Genomic DNA, 17,022 nt, shown 5'->3' with positions numbered 1-17,022 from the left:
ATTTGACATTCCTTACATACCGGATTATGAGGCTTCACAATCTTAGGTAAATCTCTAACTACCTTAGTTGAACTGATCTTTACAATGCAATCAAAATTTACATAACACAACCTCTTATGCAATAGCCAACTTTCATCAATGTGTACAATCAAACATGTCTTTTCATCGGAGTTCAAATGAATAATGTTACCTTTTGTCTGTGTACCGGTTGCAATCTTCAATCCTAATTTGTTAATGATTTTACACTTTCCATCCTTGAATTGTAATTGAAATCCTTTGTCTACCAACTGTCCTACACACAAAATATTATGCTTCATACCTTCAACATAATAGACATTATCAGTGTTATGCTTACCATCCAATGAAATGGTTCCTCTTCCTTTGATCATGCATGCCTTGTTATTACCAAATCTGACTTGAACACCATCAAATTCTTGCAGGGTTAGAAATTTTTTTCTCTCTTGTCATATGATGAGAACATCCACTGTCTATTACCCATTCATCTTTGCCTTCAACTTTTGCTACCAGGGCCTTTTCCTCATTTTTGATAACTAGTTCTGGATCATCTTGCTTCATAGCATAAAATACCCAATCTTTTCCATTACTAGATCCACTAGCTAAATCACCTGCTGGTTCTTCTTCTGAGTCATTAGTTACTCTTTCCTCATTAGCATAGTAGCATGATTTGTTTTTGTTTCTCGTATACTTATGCTTGATTTGATACTCAGGGTTAGGCTTAAAAAATCTTCTTGCTCTTTTTTCCAATTTTGAATTCCTTTCAGGACATCTAGATGCAAAATGACCAATCTTATTACATGCAAAACATTTGAAAGGAGATTTTCCTTCATACTTCCTGTCGGACCTTTAGGTATCCTTTTAGCAAATATGGCTTCAAGTTGCTCAAGCTCTTTATCTTCTTTCCTAATCTCTTCCAATTCCTTTGCCTACAAAACTTTCCAATGTTGCTTGCCGGTTGATGATGTGGATGCCTTTAATGCAGTATCAATAGTTGTAGCTCCTAGAGGACCAAATTCTTTAACCTCAAAAGTAGATATCTTCCCAATGAGAGTATCTCTATATACAAAAGAATTAGGCATGGTTCTTAGCTCATTAATTGCAGTTACCTTCATCTTATATGGCAGTGGCAAGACCCTTAATACTTTTGAAACAATATCTTCCTGGCTCAGAGATCCACCACAGAACTGAATTCCTAATACAATTTCATTTACCCTTTCCATGAATCCAAAAGTTCTTTCATCTTCCTCCATCTTCAAGCTTTCGTATTTTACCTAGTAACATTCAAGTTTTGCAAGTATAACAGTGGGATCACCTTCATTCAGAGTCTCCAACTCGTTCCATATAGCTTTCATCAATGATTTATCTAATAGTCCCATGATTTCCTAATCTGATAAGGCACTTAAGAGGGCTTCTCTAACTCTGCAGTCATTTTCAATGTTCTTTTCCAAGCCTGCTGATACAGGAATGCCAGATGTTGGATCATGAGGAGTGTAACCATTCTAAGTTATTTCCTAAATTTCCTTTCGAATCCATCTTAAATGTTTTCATCCAAATCTTCCATACTCGATAGTTTGTTCCATCAAGCCTAGGGCTGTCCTTCTGGTAAACAGTAGTTGAACAATTAGTTTCCATAGGATCTTCCTCAAGCGGTTAAGTTTCTGCAATAAGAGGACCAGGCTCTAATACCAATTGTTAGGATAATCGGTGAACAATTGAGAGGGGGGGGGTGTGAATCAGTTGTTAACAAATTATGCAAATTAAAGCACTTAAAACCTTTTACCGGAATAAGTGATAAAGCATTAAAGCATAATTGAAAACTAGAGAATCAATACCATGCAACCATAACACATAACACCATGATTTGTACATGGAAACCCCGGTAAAGGGAAAAACCGTGGTGGGAAACCCTAATCATAGTCAGATTATATTTGTACAGAAAGTATATGATTATAATAGGGGCCTGCACATGAAGGAAGGCACATTGCCTACTGCACACTGCTCATCACAATGGAGTCTCATTGACTATAGAAGAGGCCAACCACCTCAAATTATTTGGACAACAATCCAGAAAGAAGAGCTGCCTGTGATAGCATGAAACATTCTAGATTATAGTTCCGGTTAAGTTCAATACTAGAGGTCTAAAACCTCTTACATAAACCCAACTCGATCACCTATGATCAACCAAATCCTCTGCACAAATGATTGTTACATTATTCATTCCTTGCTGATGATTTACAATGAGATCTTACATATATTAATACCAACCGGGACCTAACCAATTAGGTCAGGCACCCAAATGATAATTCAATAGATCCATTAGATAATCCTGAAATAAAATCATAAAACATGTTTGCCTAAGGCCAAACAAACATCATCCAATCAATAAAATATCTCGAAAGGGCATCCGAGGTCCACCAACATGTTTCATGAAAACCGGTCCATAACCTAGATAGCACCAGACTTAAATTAGATCCACACATGCCAAAGAAATGACACCAATCAGTTGAGGCACGGACTCAATCACCATCAACATCCTGAATCCCTTCTAGAAGCTGCACCAACATGAGTTATGCATTACATCAAAGATCTTCAATAAAGCTCTGCCGATGAAACCCTTACCGGACCTATAAAGCAGCCTTACTAGAACATAAGATGGCATCCGATCATTAAGTCAATATCAATTGACTGAAACATACTTCAGAAGCATATGAACCATCCATACAAACTTATTCCATAATCCAGATCATACTAGTGACAATCAACTGATAATCTTCCCAATCCAATCCTTCTACCAGAAGTCGGTAAACAATCATAACAGCTAGTGTTGACATCAATGACAAAACATCAATACAACACATAATCAATTCCATCATATTGCCAACATGGGGAAGCAATAACATTGCTAGGAAAGATAGAAAGACAAGCTGATAATCATGATTGCCATTTAGAAGAGGAAATTATTGCAGCTAGAAATCCAAACATTTAATTTAGTAGATTGCCCGTTGAAGGATGGTGCTTTTAGGAGACAAACCTACTCTAGTAATGCAACCAAATATGGAATTTATAGAAAACCCATAGGAAGACATTCTTTCTGGGTTGACAAACTTAGCTTGGTGATACAAACAGAGCTATGCTAAATTTATGAGGATTACTTTGGTGCTTGAAGAAGAAGAGGAAAAAGCCGAAAGACATGATGCTTTCCTTCATAGAGAGTTCGATGTGTGGAGGAACCTATCCCTCCTGCCGTTTAATTGTTGGTTAGCCTAGTTAAATTAGTTTTCTAAATTTTGGCTTTGAACCATGAACCTATGTAAACCACGTGTGCTTTAAAGTAACTTTCAATTTTTTTTTGCTAAAAATGTTTTTTTTCAAGAAACAGTTATCTTTGGGAAGTTACTTTCTTTTTGGATATATGTTGCTTAAGAGGGGAAAAATTGAGGGAGGATTGATCCCCCTTGTACTTTGATAAATGAGTGAGACTCGATCATCGAAAGTTTTGGTGGTGATTTTCATTTAGTTATGGAAAATGGTAGTATACTTTCTTTTTGGAGACATAATTTTATATGCAGAAAATGGAGACTTTGTGCTTCTGAATGTGATTTTGGTAATTGAAAGAGTATTAGAAGGTTTGTATTCACGCGTATTTGTTTAGATTGGCATTTACTTTGGAACTTGCTATCTGTTTTTGTGGATTCATCTACCTATTATATTATGAACGTATGTGTTTTTTAGAACTTTGAGTCTTCGCACACTTACATTATCTGGGAAGAATGACTGTTAAGCGAATAAACAAACTTTGAGTCATCTGTTATGTGTTATTATCCATCCTGTTAATCTCTTTTGTATTGCTTTCATGTTGTTTTTCCTTTCCTACTTTTTGGTTAAGAGCATACCCACCTTTGAAAAACCAATTATATCATAAAAAAAGTTGTACCTATTAAATTCAAAAGAAAATTGCTAATTTAATTCACAATTTCTATAACTGTTTTTTTTTTTTTCGTATTTGTCTCTAGCAAGTGGGCAAGAGAGTCTTTGAATTATCTTTTTAAAAGGGATAAATCCATATACAAACGAGCCAATCAAAGCCCATGCAGTTCAACCAAACTACACCGTGAATTATAGAAAACTCCGTGCGATCAAATAAAAACTGTCATCATGTAAACTTATGGTGCGAGATTGCCTCACTATACCAAGCAAAAAAAGGAATGCCCACTGACCCAAATAAAAACGGTACCCAATGTCGTTAGCCACGAGAGAAAGGAGGCTGATGAAGGGCCTGCACAGCCAGGGAATGGTGGCAAGAAGTTGAGGCCATAGCTTGGTTGGCAAAAGACGTTAACCCTTAACACCGATCTACAAAAACTGATGCCAAAAGATCAGCCCACAAGTTCAAAAAATTAAATCGCCCTCCAAAACAAATACGGACAAACTCTCTGAGCAATCTGAGCTTTGTGCACCAAATGAAATGGTGCTAACAAAGTAGAAAATACATGGGTCAACCTACAGATGCAATTTAGCCTACGAAATAAAACACATGAATCTCAAACTAAAAAAAGGCAAAAACTCTCAGAATGGAAGGAAGTTGCATAGAGTTGTTTTGATACCATGTTACAATCTCAAGAGACAATCTATAAAATCATCTGTACACATGACAAAAGTAACACAATGAAATACTATTTCAACAAAAGAGAAAATGTATTGAGGTCATTACAAATGTACATAGCCCTTGCTTATAAAACAAGAGCGATAAATCAAAGAAGATGTGATAAGGACAGATTGCTCAATCACAAAAGAGAGTAGGTATAGCCATTTCCAACTACCCAATAAGAAATACCAATACACTTAAGAAATGATAAATGTGGTTAGTTACCTAAGTTGTGCTTACTATTTACTTAAACAAACTAAAGATAATAAGATTACCCCTTGGGAGGAGGGTGGTTCAGTTTAGAAGTTTTATTCCCCTCTAAGGTAACCTTATCATTCTAGGTCACCTTCCTTATAGATGAAGATATCAAATGCTAGTTGTAGAACAAAGAAATGATGGAAAAAATATGGGAGAATGCTCTAAGTATGCTAAGATAATTTCTACCAAGATAGGAAAATCTACGAGGATAAACAAGAATACCATGTGGGTTTTGAGAATGACTATCAAATCATCATTAGAGATATATGTTTTTGATTAAGGAAAAACAGGTTTTAAGGGACCCGAAACCCACTTACATATCGTAAACAAAAGCATTATAGAAGCAGGAAAGGACAGAACAAAGAAAGAAAGGCAGCAAAAAATCAGCACAAAAGATACCAGCCAGAGAAAAGTACAGCAAAAGACCAGCGAGAAACTGGCACACCTAAAATAAAACTAGAACATATAGGGGAAAATCTTTATGGTCTCTCAGTATCCTTGACAAGCATCTTCATTGCATTTGCTGCCTCTTTAAGGTCTTTGCTATCCCACACCTATTGATTACCTCAAGTCTTCAACTCCAACTCTTTAGCATTTTGCCTAGTTCTGCGTCTGGAAGAATGTCGGACAGAACTGGAACCCGACTCATCATCAAGTATCACAGTATGTTTGTTTTGCTTATCCTTTTCTTGGCAAGCAACCAGCACATTCGTATTTTGAGAAGTCACCTTCATCACAGCCAAGCTATGCTCCATGATTTTCCTCAGAACACTCTCGGTTTTTTGTACCCTGTTGTTTATCAGTTCATAATCGGACTGACCCTTTTCTTTGAGAGTCCTTACCACATCCTCCAAGTGCTTCACATCTCCCTTTATGATCTCACCCTCCGACCAGTCCGGATTATCTTTTTCATCCTCTGCTTCACTATTATCCTCAGAATTTTCCTCTTTTCCTTTATCATTAATATCCTTAACCACATTATCAATTTTGAGCTCCAGCTCTCTCTGCATTAGAGATATATGTTAGACCATGCAATTTTAGGAATTTAAAAATCATTGAGGAACTACAATAACCAATCTTTTTCAGTAATAAATTTGGTTGCAATCTTGAAGATAGCCATAATTATCTTGAGATACAAGAGATGGTGCTTGTAAACTTATGCATCATTAAAATCCTATATATAATATGGTAAACTATTTAATTTATATAAAGTAATGTAAATCTGGAATATCTAAGAAATTATTTTGTTAAATTGATTTCACTAGTAAAATATTTGAGTATAGGTTTTTGTGAAAGGTATCAACATATTTCAAATAGAGTTAGTTATAGTATTTCATTACGAAAAATTAATATAGTTTAATTTTAAAGGGCACTAAAGGCTATATAGTGTGGAAATTTCTCATGATTAGATATTTAAAAATAGTTGCTAACAGATTAAAACCTTATGTGCTAATAGACGTTACATTTGGAATTGGAGAACTTGCAAAAAAGGACAACACATTTAGAGAAAACATACAAGTAAGAACTTTGAATAATTTTATTTTTAAAATTTAAAATTTATGGTAAATATTTAAAAATATTGGAAAATATTTCTATGTAGTTCATAAATAAGAAATATTATTCTTACGATGCAGACATATGATTGGTGAAGATTTGGGATTACTAACTTTTAAGGACTTGCAACGTCTTGAGAAGAGAATAAGTTTGGGCACTAGAAAGATACATTCAAGAAAGGTAATGATATCAACATTTAAATTTTTATTAATATTTCATAGGGTTTTTAAAATATGAGTTTAGTTTTGCATTTATTAATGACATAACCTTTTATTAGTATTCTATACAGATCTTTGAATATTTTTCTCCATAGGGAAATGTATAAAAAATATGTAACAAACTGATAATATGATTTGTTTGTTAAGTCCATTGAAGATTACATTATCTAATTGAGAGCATGCTATGCGAACATTGCAGAAGAAAATGTCCCTAGAGCATGCTCGGTCTATTAAAATGAAGGTAGATTATATTTTTCTTTTCAATAAAGAATTATTCTTCAATATTTTAGTTTAATATGAATTTATCATTTTTTATTAAATAAGTAAACAAAAACCTTGTAGATTGTCTAAAAAGTCTTACACTTTTTTGTATTTTATAGTAAAATTAGATGTGATCACACTTACAATTTTTTTGGCCTCCTATGATCTTATATTATATCACACTAGTTCTTTCCTTGTTAGTTGCTTTACCTTACATGTTTTTCCTTTATTTTGATTACTAAATTTAAATATTTAATAGTGTTAAGCATACAAATATACTAAGAGGTTGGGTGAATCAATATATATCAATCTTAAATTACTTTAATATTAATTATCATTAATAATTTTCTTGGAAATATTGTGATTGATTTTTAAGGGCACTGAGTTGATATGATAAGAAGTTCATTATTGATATCAAATGAATATAAACAAGATTGTTAGAAAATGCTGAAAGTGTATTGACAATTGACATTTGTCCAAAAGTTTATAAATAATTGAAATGATATATTTAAAATAACTTGGATCAGTTTTATATGACAATTCAAAGAAGATTCATAAGATGAAAATAATACATCAGTTTATGGGGACAGTTTTTAAAGCACTCTTAACAACTATGACCGAGTTCATAGCAATACGAGCAAGACAATTATCAGAGATAATATTAAGCATTATTATCACCTCATAAGGAACAGCGATGATATACATAGCAATTAGTGTAGAGGCAATTAAAGAGAACAAGATAAATAGAGTAATATGCAGATCAACAATTCCAATGAAGACAATGGCGATGAGTGATATATAATGTCATATGTCAGATGTATCAAAGAAAAGACACAAAAGAACAAGTGATTATAGTTTATTCTTGATTTCCTATGTGAAAAGGTAAGTCAGCAAACTGACTAAACACAAAGTTATATAAGGTCGCAAACATGTTAATATGCTGATGAGGTACGGATTCAGAAATGTGATTGATGTATTTGATAGGATATGAAGCGAATTAGAAGAGTAGAAAACTGAAAAATCAATTCATATACAGAGATAAAAGAGACATGCAATTTATTGTGATTCGGTAGATTGCCTACATCCACACTTAAAGCAGGGGAACCAATTTATTGATGATCAATTTTGGTTTGTACATATACAGCTGCAAGCAGCTTCAGAATATCTACAATAATAATATTCAAACAGCTCTTAAAGAGCTTTATAAAGAGAAGACGAAGAGCCAAAGGTTTTTGGCGGTAAAGTGGAAGGAGTCCGTTGCACAAGTCATTTCCAACAGTCTCCCACTTGAAGGCCAACGAACTGCTGCAACAGGTAAATTCCCCCACTCAGTCCTATTATCAGATATTGGAAAGGCCGAGAGAAGCTCGATAGAAATCGAACTTCTATCACTTAACAACTTTAGTGAGCACATCAACCGGGTTCTTTTCGGTGTGAATTTTATCTACATGAAACTTGCCTTCTTCGACCATGTGATGAACATAATGACTACGAACATCAACATGTTTTGACCAAGGTTGAGATGTCTGATGCTTAGTCATAAAGATGGCACTGCTATTATCACAAAACAAGGCAAAATCTGATTGCTACAAACCCAACTCATTGAACAAGAGTTGCAACCATACCATCTCCTTGGCTCCCTCCAAAAGAGCTATGTATTCAGCCTCTACAGTAGATTGAGCAACTGTATGTTGTAATTTAAAAGCCCAACTAATCGCTGTCCCAACAAATGTGAAAGCATAACTTGAAGTAGACTTCCTTTTGTCTAAATCTCCAGCAAAATTAGAATCAGTAAACCCTTGCAAGTGTGCCTCGCCCTTCCCAAACCGTAAGCAAAGGTCTGAAGTACCCTTGAGATACTGCAAAATATGCTTGACCACCTCCCAATGTGGTTTACCCGGATTAGCCATAAATCTTCTCACCACTCCCACAACATGATCAATATCCGGACGAGTAGACACCATAGCATACATAAGGCTTCCAACTGCAGATTTGTATGGAATTTTGCTAAGTTACTGGTTCCGGTTCGGATTCGGGTACGGATTCATGGATTCGGCAAAAAAAATAAAATTTTGGGTACGGGTACGGGTTTGTCCGTATATATATATATATATATATATATATATATATATGTTCAAACTTCAAACATCAAAATTATATATGTTCACAGTTCAAACATACAAATATGAAACATACAATGTAACTTTCCCATACAATGATAGATAAATGATAATAGGTAAATCATAAATCATAAATCCATAATTGCCAATGCCAATAAATATTCTGATATTGATATATCATAAATCATAAATGTAATATCATATTGATAATTTGCAAAAAAGATAATATTCAAGTTTCAAGTTTCAAAATGTGAAAATGTCATGACACAATAAAGTATAAAGAAAGTTAAACATTCAAATTACAAGCCATCTATGGGATTTAAATTCCATATTCATCTTCATCTGAAGCATCCAACCCAAGGCCACGGTCATCAAGTGGTTCAAATTAAGCATCAATTGAACCAATATCAAATGGAATGCCACTCCCACTAGCTATGTCTCTCTCAAATTCCATAACTGCCTCGTCTATAGAGACTTGGCAAAGTTGTGCAACTGTAGCATCTAAATCAGCACACTCAGGGGCTAGATCCCAATTCCTTGTTACACCCTCACTATATTCAGGGTCCTTATGTGACAACAAACGAAGGTTGGAGTGTACGTAGACCAAATCCTCAGCTTTCTTTGCACCCAAACGATTACATTTGACTGAGTGGATGAAGGAGTATGTACTCCAATTCCGCTCAGCTGAAGAAGAACTTGCAACCTGTTAAAAGTTAAAACATAATTAGAAATTTATAAATTAAAATTATAAAATAAAAATATGATAGCATCAAATGGAATTGGAAAACTATAAAAATAAAAAATAAAAAAGATACATACTTGGGAGTTAAGTTTAATTGCAAGAGGCTGCAAGCAAACGGAGCCTTGACCATGTACATACCACCACTCATCAGCATCCATCCCATATCTAGCATTAAGAGCTACAACATCATGATTTTTTGTAGATACAAATTGGCCAAACTCCCTCATGACAATATTTCTTGTCTCCTCATCTTGATATATCTTTTTAAAGGCAGCCCTATAGCCAGAAGCAACCTCTGCATCTCTATATGGTGGCACCCTCCTTGGTGTTGCAAGCATCTCTGCACTATAAAATTTTGGCGTCAAAGCAAATGCTAAGAGATGTAAGGGGGTGGTCATCTTGTTCCAACGGTCAACAACAATTTTCTGCACGACTTTGAAAAATGTTTCTGTTGGGTCATTTTCTTTTCTGTTTATTACTTCTTTTATTTTTTCCACCATGCAATCCATGCCATCATAAATCTCGCCCAAACATGGGCGATCTCTATCAGCATACCTGATCATGCTCATGATGGGCTCAGTGAAATTCAAAACATATTCCACATCATCCCACCATTTGTCACTAAGGATCAATGCTCTTACTTTTAGAGCTCTTTCTATGTGGGACTGCTTCCATACACTCCACAAGCTATTGATGACCATAGAACTCAAGGCGTCTTGCACCTTTAGAAGTCGTCTTAAGACGAGCATGTGAGATGCAAATCGTGTTTCAGCAACCTAACATGACATAACAAAATACACAACATATATCAAATGCAAGTCTATAAAAAATACAAATTTAAAACTAAAAAATTAAAAAATAAAATTTAAAATTAGTAATTATATATTACCTTCAACAACTCCAACTTGGAGAAGGTCCTGAAAATGGCTTGTGACATATGATGATTAGTCACAAACATTTGAATCTCTTCGCCCTCCGCATACAATTTTTTCACCCAATCAATTTGTGTGCCAAGCTTTTGCATGATTAAATTGAGTGAGTGTACTGCGGATGGTGTCCAAAAGATGTGACCATATGTAGCCTCCACTATAGTCCGTGCTGCCCTACAATTTTTAGCATTGTCAGTTACAACTTGGACAACATTTTGAGGCCCCACCATGTCAATGCATTCTATCAAGATATTGGCAATGAAACTTGCATCTTTCACTTGCCCCTCACAATCCACTGCTTTCAAAAACATTGCCCCTTTATGACAGACTGCTATAACATTGATCAATGGCCTATTTTTACAATCTTTCCATTCATCAGAAACAATGGTCACACCTATTTCCTGCCATGTATCTTTGATGACCTTCAACTGTGACTCTACGGATGCTTTCTCCTTTGCCGATAAGGTGGTTCTCACCTTTTCATACCCTGGACAAACATAATCAGAAGGTGTATTGCAAAGAGTATGCACCATGTCCTGAAAGTAAGGTGATCTAACAAGGTTGAAAGGAAGCCCATTGCCATAAAGGCAATGTCCAATTTTGGAATTTGCAATCTCTCTCAGTTCATTTTTGAAGGCAAAATCCAATGGGCCTCTTTTCCGTGAAGCCACAACATTATGATTCTCTACTGCATCAATTGGTGGGTTTTGCATGAAAGGATGTGAACCAGCTGGTCTTGTGGAGCCAATGCTACTAGAAGGCCTCTTAGACATTGAGCTTGGATGGACAAGAGGATGACCAGTCTTTGCTTTGCTACTTCTCCTATCAGCTTCCTCTTGTTCTCTAATATATCCCAAAACTAGAGCTTTTGATAGCCCCTTGCCATCTGATCCCTTACAAAATTTTATTCCATGCCTAGGGATGAAACAAAGGTGGCCTTTCACTCGAAAGTATGAGCTGGTATACTCAGTGCCACAATGGTTGCATTGCCAAACGAAACCCCCACCACCAGACACTGGCTTGATCATTGTTGTATAATGCCAAAGTGGTGAATCTTGATCAATTTTAAAGGGGGTATTTTCAGTTCGGACATTTGCAACTGAACTAGAGCTTGCACTTGCACTTCCAGTTCCAGCCATTATGTATGATTATATGAATAGTGCACCTAAAATGAAAAGAGAACGCACAACATTATTGAAAAAAATTATTAAAATTTTGGTATTATAACCCCATACTATACATACAAAGTGTAAAAAAATATACAAGACTTCTTTAAAAAAAATTAAAAAAACTTAAAAAAACTTTTAAAAAAAATTTAAAAATTTGAAAAAAACTTGGAAATTTTTTTGAAAACTTGAAAAAAATTCAGATTCACTTACCTTTAATGGCTAAATCTTTCTTCTCCAGTGATTCCTATGCCTTTGATGCGTGTCTCACACCTTCGTAGTCGTCACCTTCGAAGGAAAATACAAACACTAAGAAGCCTAATTGTAGAGAAAAAATCTTCGAAAATGCAATTAAAATAGGTTGAATGCATGTTTTGATGCATGAAATGCATCATAGAGGGGCGGATTAGGGTTTAGATGTAAAAATAAGATTAAAAAAAATGTTTTTTTATTGTTTTTAATTTCTTTTTGACCCGTGGGCCCCATTTTTGGGAACCCACGGGCTTGGGTTCACCCGGGTCCTCTTGGGTTCAGCCGGGTCCTCCTGGGTTCGCCCTGGTTCCCACCCGGGTCCTGCCGAGGTGGCTGGGTTCCCTGTCGGTCTTGTCATGCAAGACCCATAGGGAACCCAGCCGCCTCGGCAGGATCCGGGTGGGACCCAGGGCGAACTAGGCTGGGACCAGGACCGGGCAGGGACCAAGACCAAGACCTAGCCAATTTAGGCAAGAACCGGTATCACAGGAATTTTGTCCATAAACTCCTTATCTTCTTGTGTTTTTGGACACAATTGAGAAGACAACTGAAAATGAGAGGCTAAGGGGACATATACAAACTTAGCATCCCCCATACCAAATATGTCCAGTAATTTTTTAATGTAGTCTTGTTGAGATAGTTTGAGTTCTCTGTTTTTCCTATCTCAAAAAATGGTCATCCCAAGAATTTTCTTCACTGCCCCTAAATCTTTCATGGCAAAATCATTAGATAAGTGAGTTTTAAGCTCATGAACAATTTTCATGCTTGTGCCGACCACTAGCATATCATCCACATAAAGGAGAAGTATAACGAATTCGCCATTGGGAAGATTTTTAAAATAGATACAAGGATCAAACTTACAGCGAGCAAACTTGTGATCAATCATAAACTTGTCAAATTTGAGATACCACTGTCTTGGGGCTTGCTCAAGCCCATACAAACTCTGTTTCAATCTGCAATAGAGATGTTCCCGACTCTTTTTAATAAATCCTTCAAGCTGATGCATAAACAATTCCTCATTAAGGTCGCCATAGAGAAATTTCATCTTCACATCCAACTGTTCAAGCTCAAGATCTCAGGCTGCAACCAATCCCAATACTGCTCGGGTGGTAGTCATTTTGACTTGTGGCGAGAAAATTTCTTTGAAATCAAGGTCTTGCTGCTAAGCGTAACCCTTAACAACTAGTCTTGCTGAAAATCTTTTTCGACCACCAGCTTAATCTTTCAAATTATACAGCCACTTATTACGTAATGCCTTTTGTCAGGCAAAAGTGGCACCAAATCCCATGTCTGATTTCGCAATAATGCGTCCATTTCTTCGCACATTGCAGTGTGCCATTTATTACAATCTGCAATTTTTACAAGCTTTTTTGTATGTTGCAGGCTCTGTTTGATCAAAGATTAACAAAGTGGGCTCAGCTTCTTCACATAATAATAATTCATAGTCATAGAGCTTAACCGGAGGTCTCCTCTGCCTGGTAGATTTTCTCAATTGACTCTCTGTTGGAGTAGTGGGATCTATCAATTCATTCGGTCTTTGTTTATGCAAATCAATGTTTCTTGTATTTAATGGTTGATGCCCATGGTGAGCTCTAATTTCTGCAGGGTGATCATCCTCAGAATCTTGCATAAAGCTGGGAGGGTGAAGTCCACAATAGACATGTGGATAATTGTCAGCACTGCGAGGAAGCAAGCCGCGGGAGTGTGCAGTCGTAGAAGCATCCTCCACAGTCTGCATGGGAAGATGCACCTGCAGTGAGTCTGCAGAGGAAGACATTGGGGGCAACCACGTGGTTTGTGCAGTGAGCGGTGGTGAGAGCCCTGCCTCATGTGACCGCCTATCTTGTTGTCGAGGTAGCTGTGATAGACCACCGTGCCGGTTAGACTGTGAGCCAGTTTGCTTGGAGAGGGCAGCACCATGTAGATGTTCATCCACCCGTGTAGGCAGTGGTATAGCTGGTGTGAGGACATCTTCTGCAACCTGAGTGCTAACCCATGGTAATTTTGAGGGAAGACGTGCTCTATTTTACAGACCCCCAGGTTCACATTGTATAATTTCATTTCGACCACAGTGTGTTGTTGCAGAATTAAACGAAGAGCAGCCATTGTAAACACTCTCTTCTTCATCATTTTTAGTCTGGTCAGAGGACTGAGAATTGAATTCAATCGTGGTGGAGGACATAGGGACTCCCTCTTGATGAGAGATATGAGGCAGAGCACCGGTAGATGTAGAATAATTTTGAAACAGAGATAGAGGAACATACTCTTGATCTGATTTATTTGAACTACACAGGGTAGGGAAAGAAGTCTCATGAAAAATTACATCCTTGTTGCGAATAATTTTTTTGTGAACTAGATCCCACAACCTGAAACCAAATTGGTCTTCGCCATACCCAACGAAAATACACTTGTGCGAGTTGGGATCTAGTTTTGTTCTTTTCTCCTTGGGTATATGTGAGAAAGCTTCACATCCAAACACGTGAAGATGCGAGTATGAAATGCTCTTCCCTTGCCATTCCTCTTTCAGAATGCCAAAGTCTAATTTATAGAGTTACCCAGGGCCGCGTCCCCGACTTGAAAACCCCTGTCCCCGTCCCGGGGACGTTTCGGGGACTTGGGGACGGCCAGGGGATGTTTCCCACCATCCCCAACTTGCCCTGTATTTTGAGGGGACGTCCCCGAAATGGGGGGATGCTTGCCCTAGCTCCGAGGGATGTCCGTACGTCTCGGGCATGGCAGGGGAGGGCTGGGATGTCCCCAACCCGTCCCGGGGACGGCCAGATGTCCTCCATATCTGAGGCCCTTAAAAATATTTAAAAAATTTAAAAAGTTGTATTTTCAATTTTTTATTTAAATTTTCTAATATCGACCCCTTATTAATTCAAATTGTTATTAAAAATAAAAAAATTAGAAGATAACATTAATTAAATTTTAAATTTATTAATTTAATTCATAATTTTGACAATGAAACTATATGGCAGCAGTGTAGCCTTTGGGCATTTTGACACAGATTAGAAAATCGCCAAACTTGGCGAGTAAATAGAAAAATAACACCAAACGCAATGCCCTTTGACTCCACCTTGTGGGCGCTGCCCCCAAACCCTCGTTGAAAAATATGGGGGGAAATTGCATCGATAGAAGTAGGGAAAATTTAACCTCCGAGTCTATTGATATGCATATTGACAATGTGAATGAATTGAAATTCTGATTTATGAATGCATAATTGCATATCGTGTATTGAGTATTAACCATGTTGTATGTTCAAAATTTACATTCTAAAATGTTTTCAACTTTTCATAGTATCATACACATGCTATATCCATGTTTTATTGTTTTCATATGAATATAATGTATGTATGCATGCTTTATCCATGTTTTCATATGAACATTTAGAATTTTGAAATTTTCCTATATATTTTAAATTTTTCCTATATTTTATATAGTCGTCCCCTTTGTCGTTCCCCTCCATCCCCAAATTTGGCAAAAAAATTTGCCATGCCGGAAACGCGTCCCGGCGTCCCCTGTCGTCCCCATCACAAAAACTCGGGGTAACTTTGCTAATTAAGATGAGGGACTTCGGTTGATCAAATATATTGTTGTGTTACAAGCCTCTGCCCAAAATTCCTTGCCTAAACGTGTATTTGATAACATGAATGGTGCCTTTTCAAGGATTGTCTTGTTCATCCTCTCGGTTGCACCATTTTCTTGAGGAGTGAAAGGAACAACCTTAATTCTTCTAATCCCATTATCAGCACAAAAACCATCAAATTTGTGTGAACAAAACTCTCCACCATTATCTGTTTCTAGACACTTAATCTTACGCCCAATCTGATTTTCTCTAAACCCTTGAAAATTTTAATATTTTGAAAAAACTTCAGATTTCTTAGAGAGCATGTATATCCATACTTTCCTTGTACAATCATCAAAAATGGTGACAAAATAGTTAGCTCCTCAAATGGAGGTTACCTTGGTAGGCCCAAAAACATCCGAATATATAATCTCTAGCGGTGTTGTCTTTGTATCACTCCTAACTTTTAAAAAACTGACTCGCTTTTGTTTGCCATGACGACAATGTTCACAAAAGGCTAAGTTGACAAGTTTGACACCTGTAAGCTGATTTCTTGTGTGCATAACATGGAGCCCTTTCTTGCTAATATGCCCAAGATGCCAAAGACTCGCTTTGTTGTCCTCAACCACCATTGCAGCTCCCACTTCGCCATGACTCTTAAATATATAGAGACTACCCAATTTATTGCCATTTGCAATCATCATGGTACGGTGAGTTACCTTCCAAGTATCCAGAAGAAAATTCACATTAAGACCTTGATCGAAGAGCTGTCCAGTGGATATTAAATTTCGCTTCAATTGTGGGACATGCCGAACATCTTTGAGAAGTCATGTTTTACCACCTTCTAATGGTAGAAACACATCACCCTTGCCTATAATTTCACAAGCTTTGTTATCTCCTAGGAAGACTTTTCCAAAGTGACCTTCTTTGTAGTTTATGAACACTTTAAGACATGAGGTAGCATGATGGGAGGCACCGAAATCAAGTACCCATGAATCCGGAGTAGTGTCGGTTGTTGAAAGGATTAGTACACTATCATCTTTATCGTAGACTGTATTTGCTTCGCTGACCCGCACCTTCTCTTGTGCCCTTTTGTAGTTTCTACAATCCTTCTTTACACGACCAGATTTACCATAAAACCAACAATCACCATTTTTGTTTCTAGACTTCAATCTCCTTGCTGATTTCGAACGTCTATGATAATTATTTCTGTCTCTATTATGGCTCCTACCTCTATTTTTAGTGCTTACCACCGTTAAGGCCTCACTGGATAAAGGTTCTTTATTTTTCC

The 17,022-nt window shown here is 36.6% G+C and overlaps 1 protein-coding gene across 5 annotated transcripts in view; it reads left to right on the top strand.

Moving 5' to 3' along the window:
- The window catches only part of LOC131078098 (truncated transcription factor CAULIFLOWER D), a 191,793-nt gene that overhangs the window by 112,099 nt on the left and 62,672 nt on the right, over positions 1 to 17,022 (top strand). For 4 of the 5 annotated variants that reach the window (XM_059221562.1, XM_059221564.1, XM_059221561.1 and 1 more), the window contains exons 3-5: positions 6,378 to 6,439; positions 6,556 to 6,655; positions 6,893 to 6,934. In XM_059221562.1, the coding sequence (XP_059077545.1) occupies positions 6,378 to 6,439; positions 6,556 to 6,655; positions 6,893 to 6,934 (204 nt within the window). The remainder of the gene's footprint in view (positions 1 to 6,377; positions 6,440 to 6,555; positions 6,656 to 6,892; positions 6,935 to 17,022) is intronic. The other variant, XM_059221563.1, reaches the window with a different exon arrangement.

The sequence above is a fragment of the Cryptomeria japonica genome, chromosome 5 (genome assembly GCF_030272615.1).
Source record: "Cryptomeria japonica chromosome 5, Sugi_1.0, whole genome shotgun sequence".
In the NCBI taxonomy this organism is placed as follows: domain Eukaryota; kingdom Viridiplantae; phylum Streptophyta; class Pinopsida; order Cupressales; family Cupressaceae; genus Cryptomeria; species Cryptomeria japonica.
Note: the sequence above shows the minus strand (reverse complement) of the source record. Positions and strands in the feature narration are given on the sequence as shown.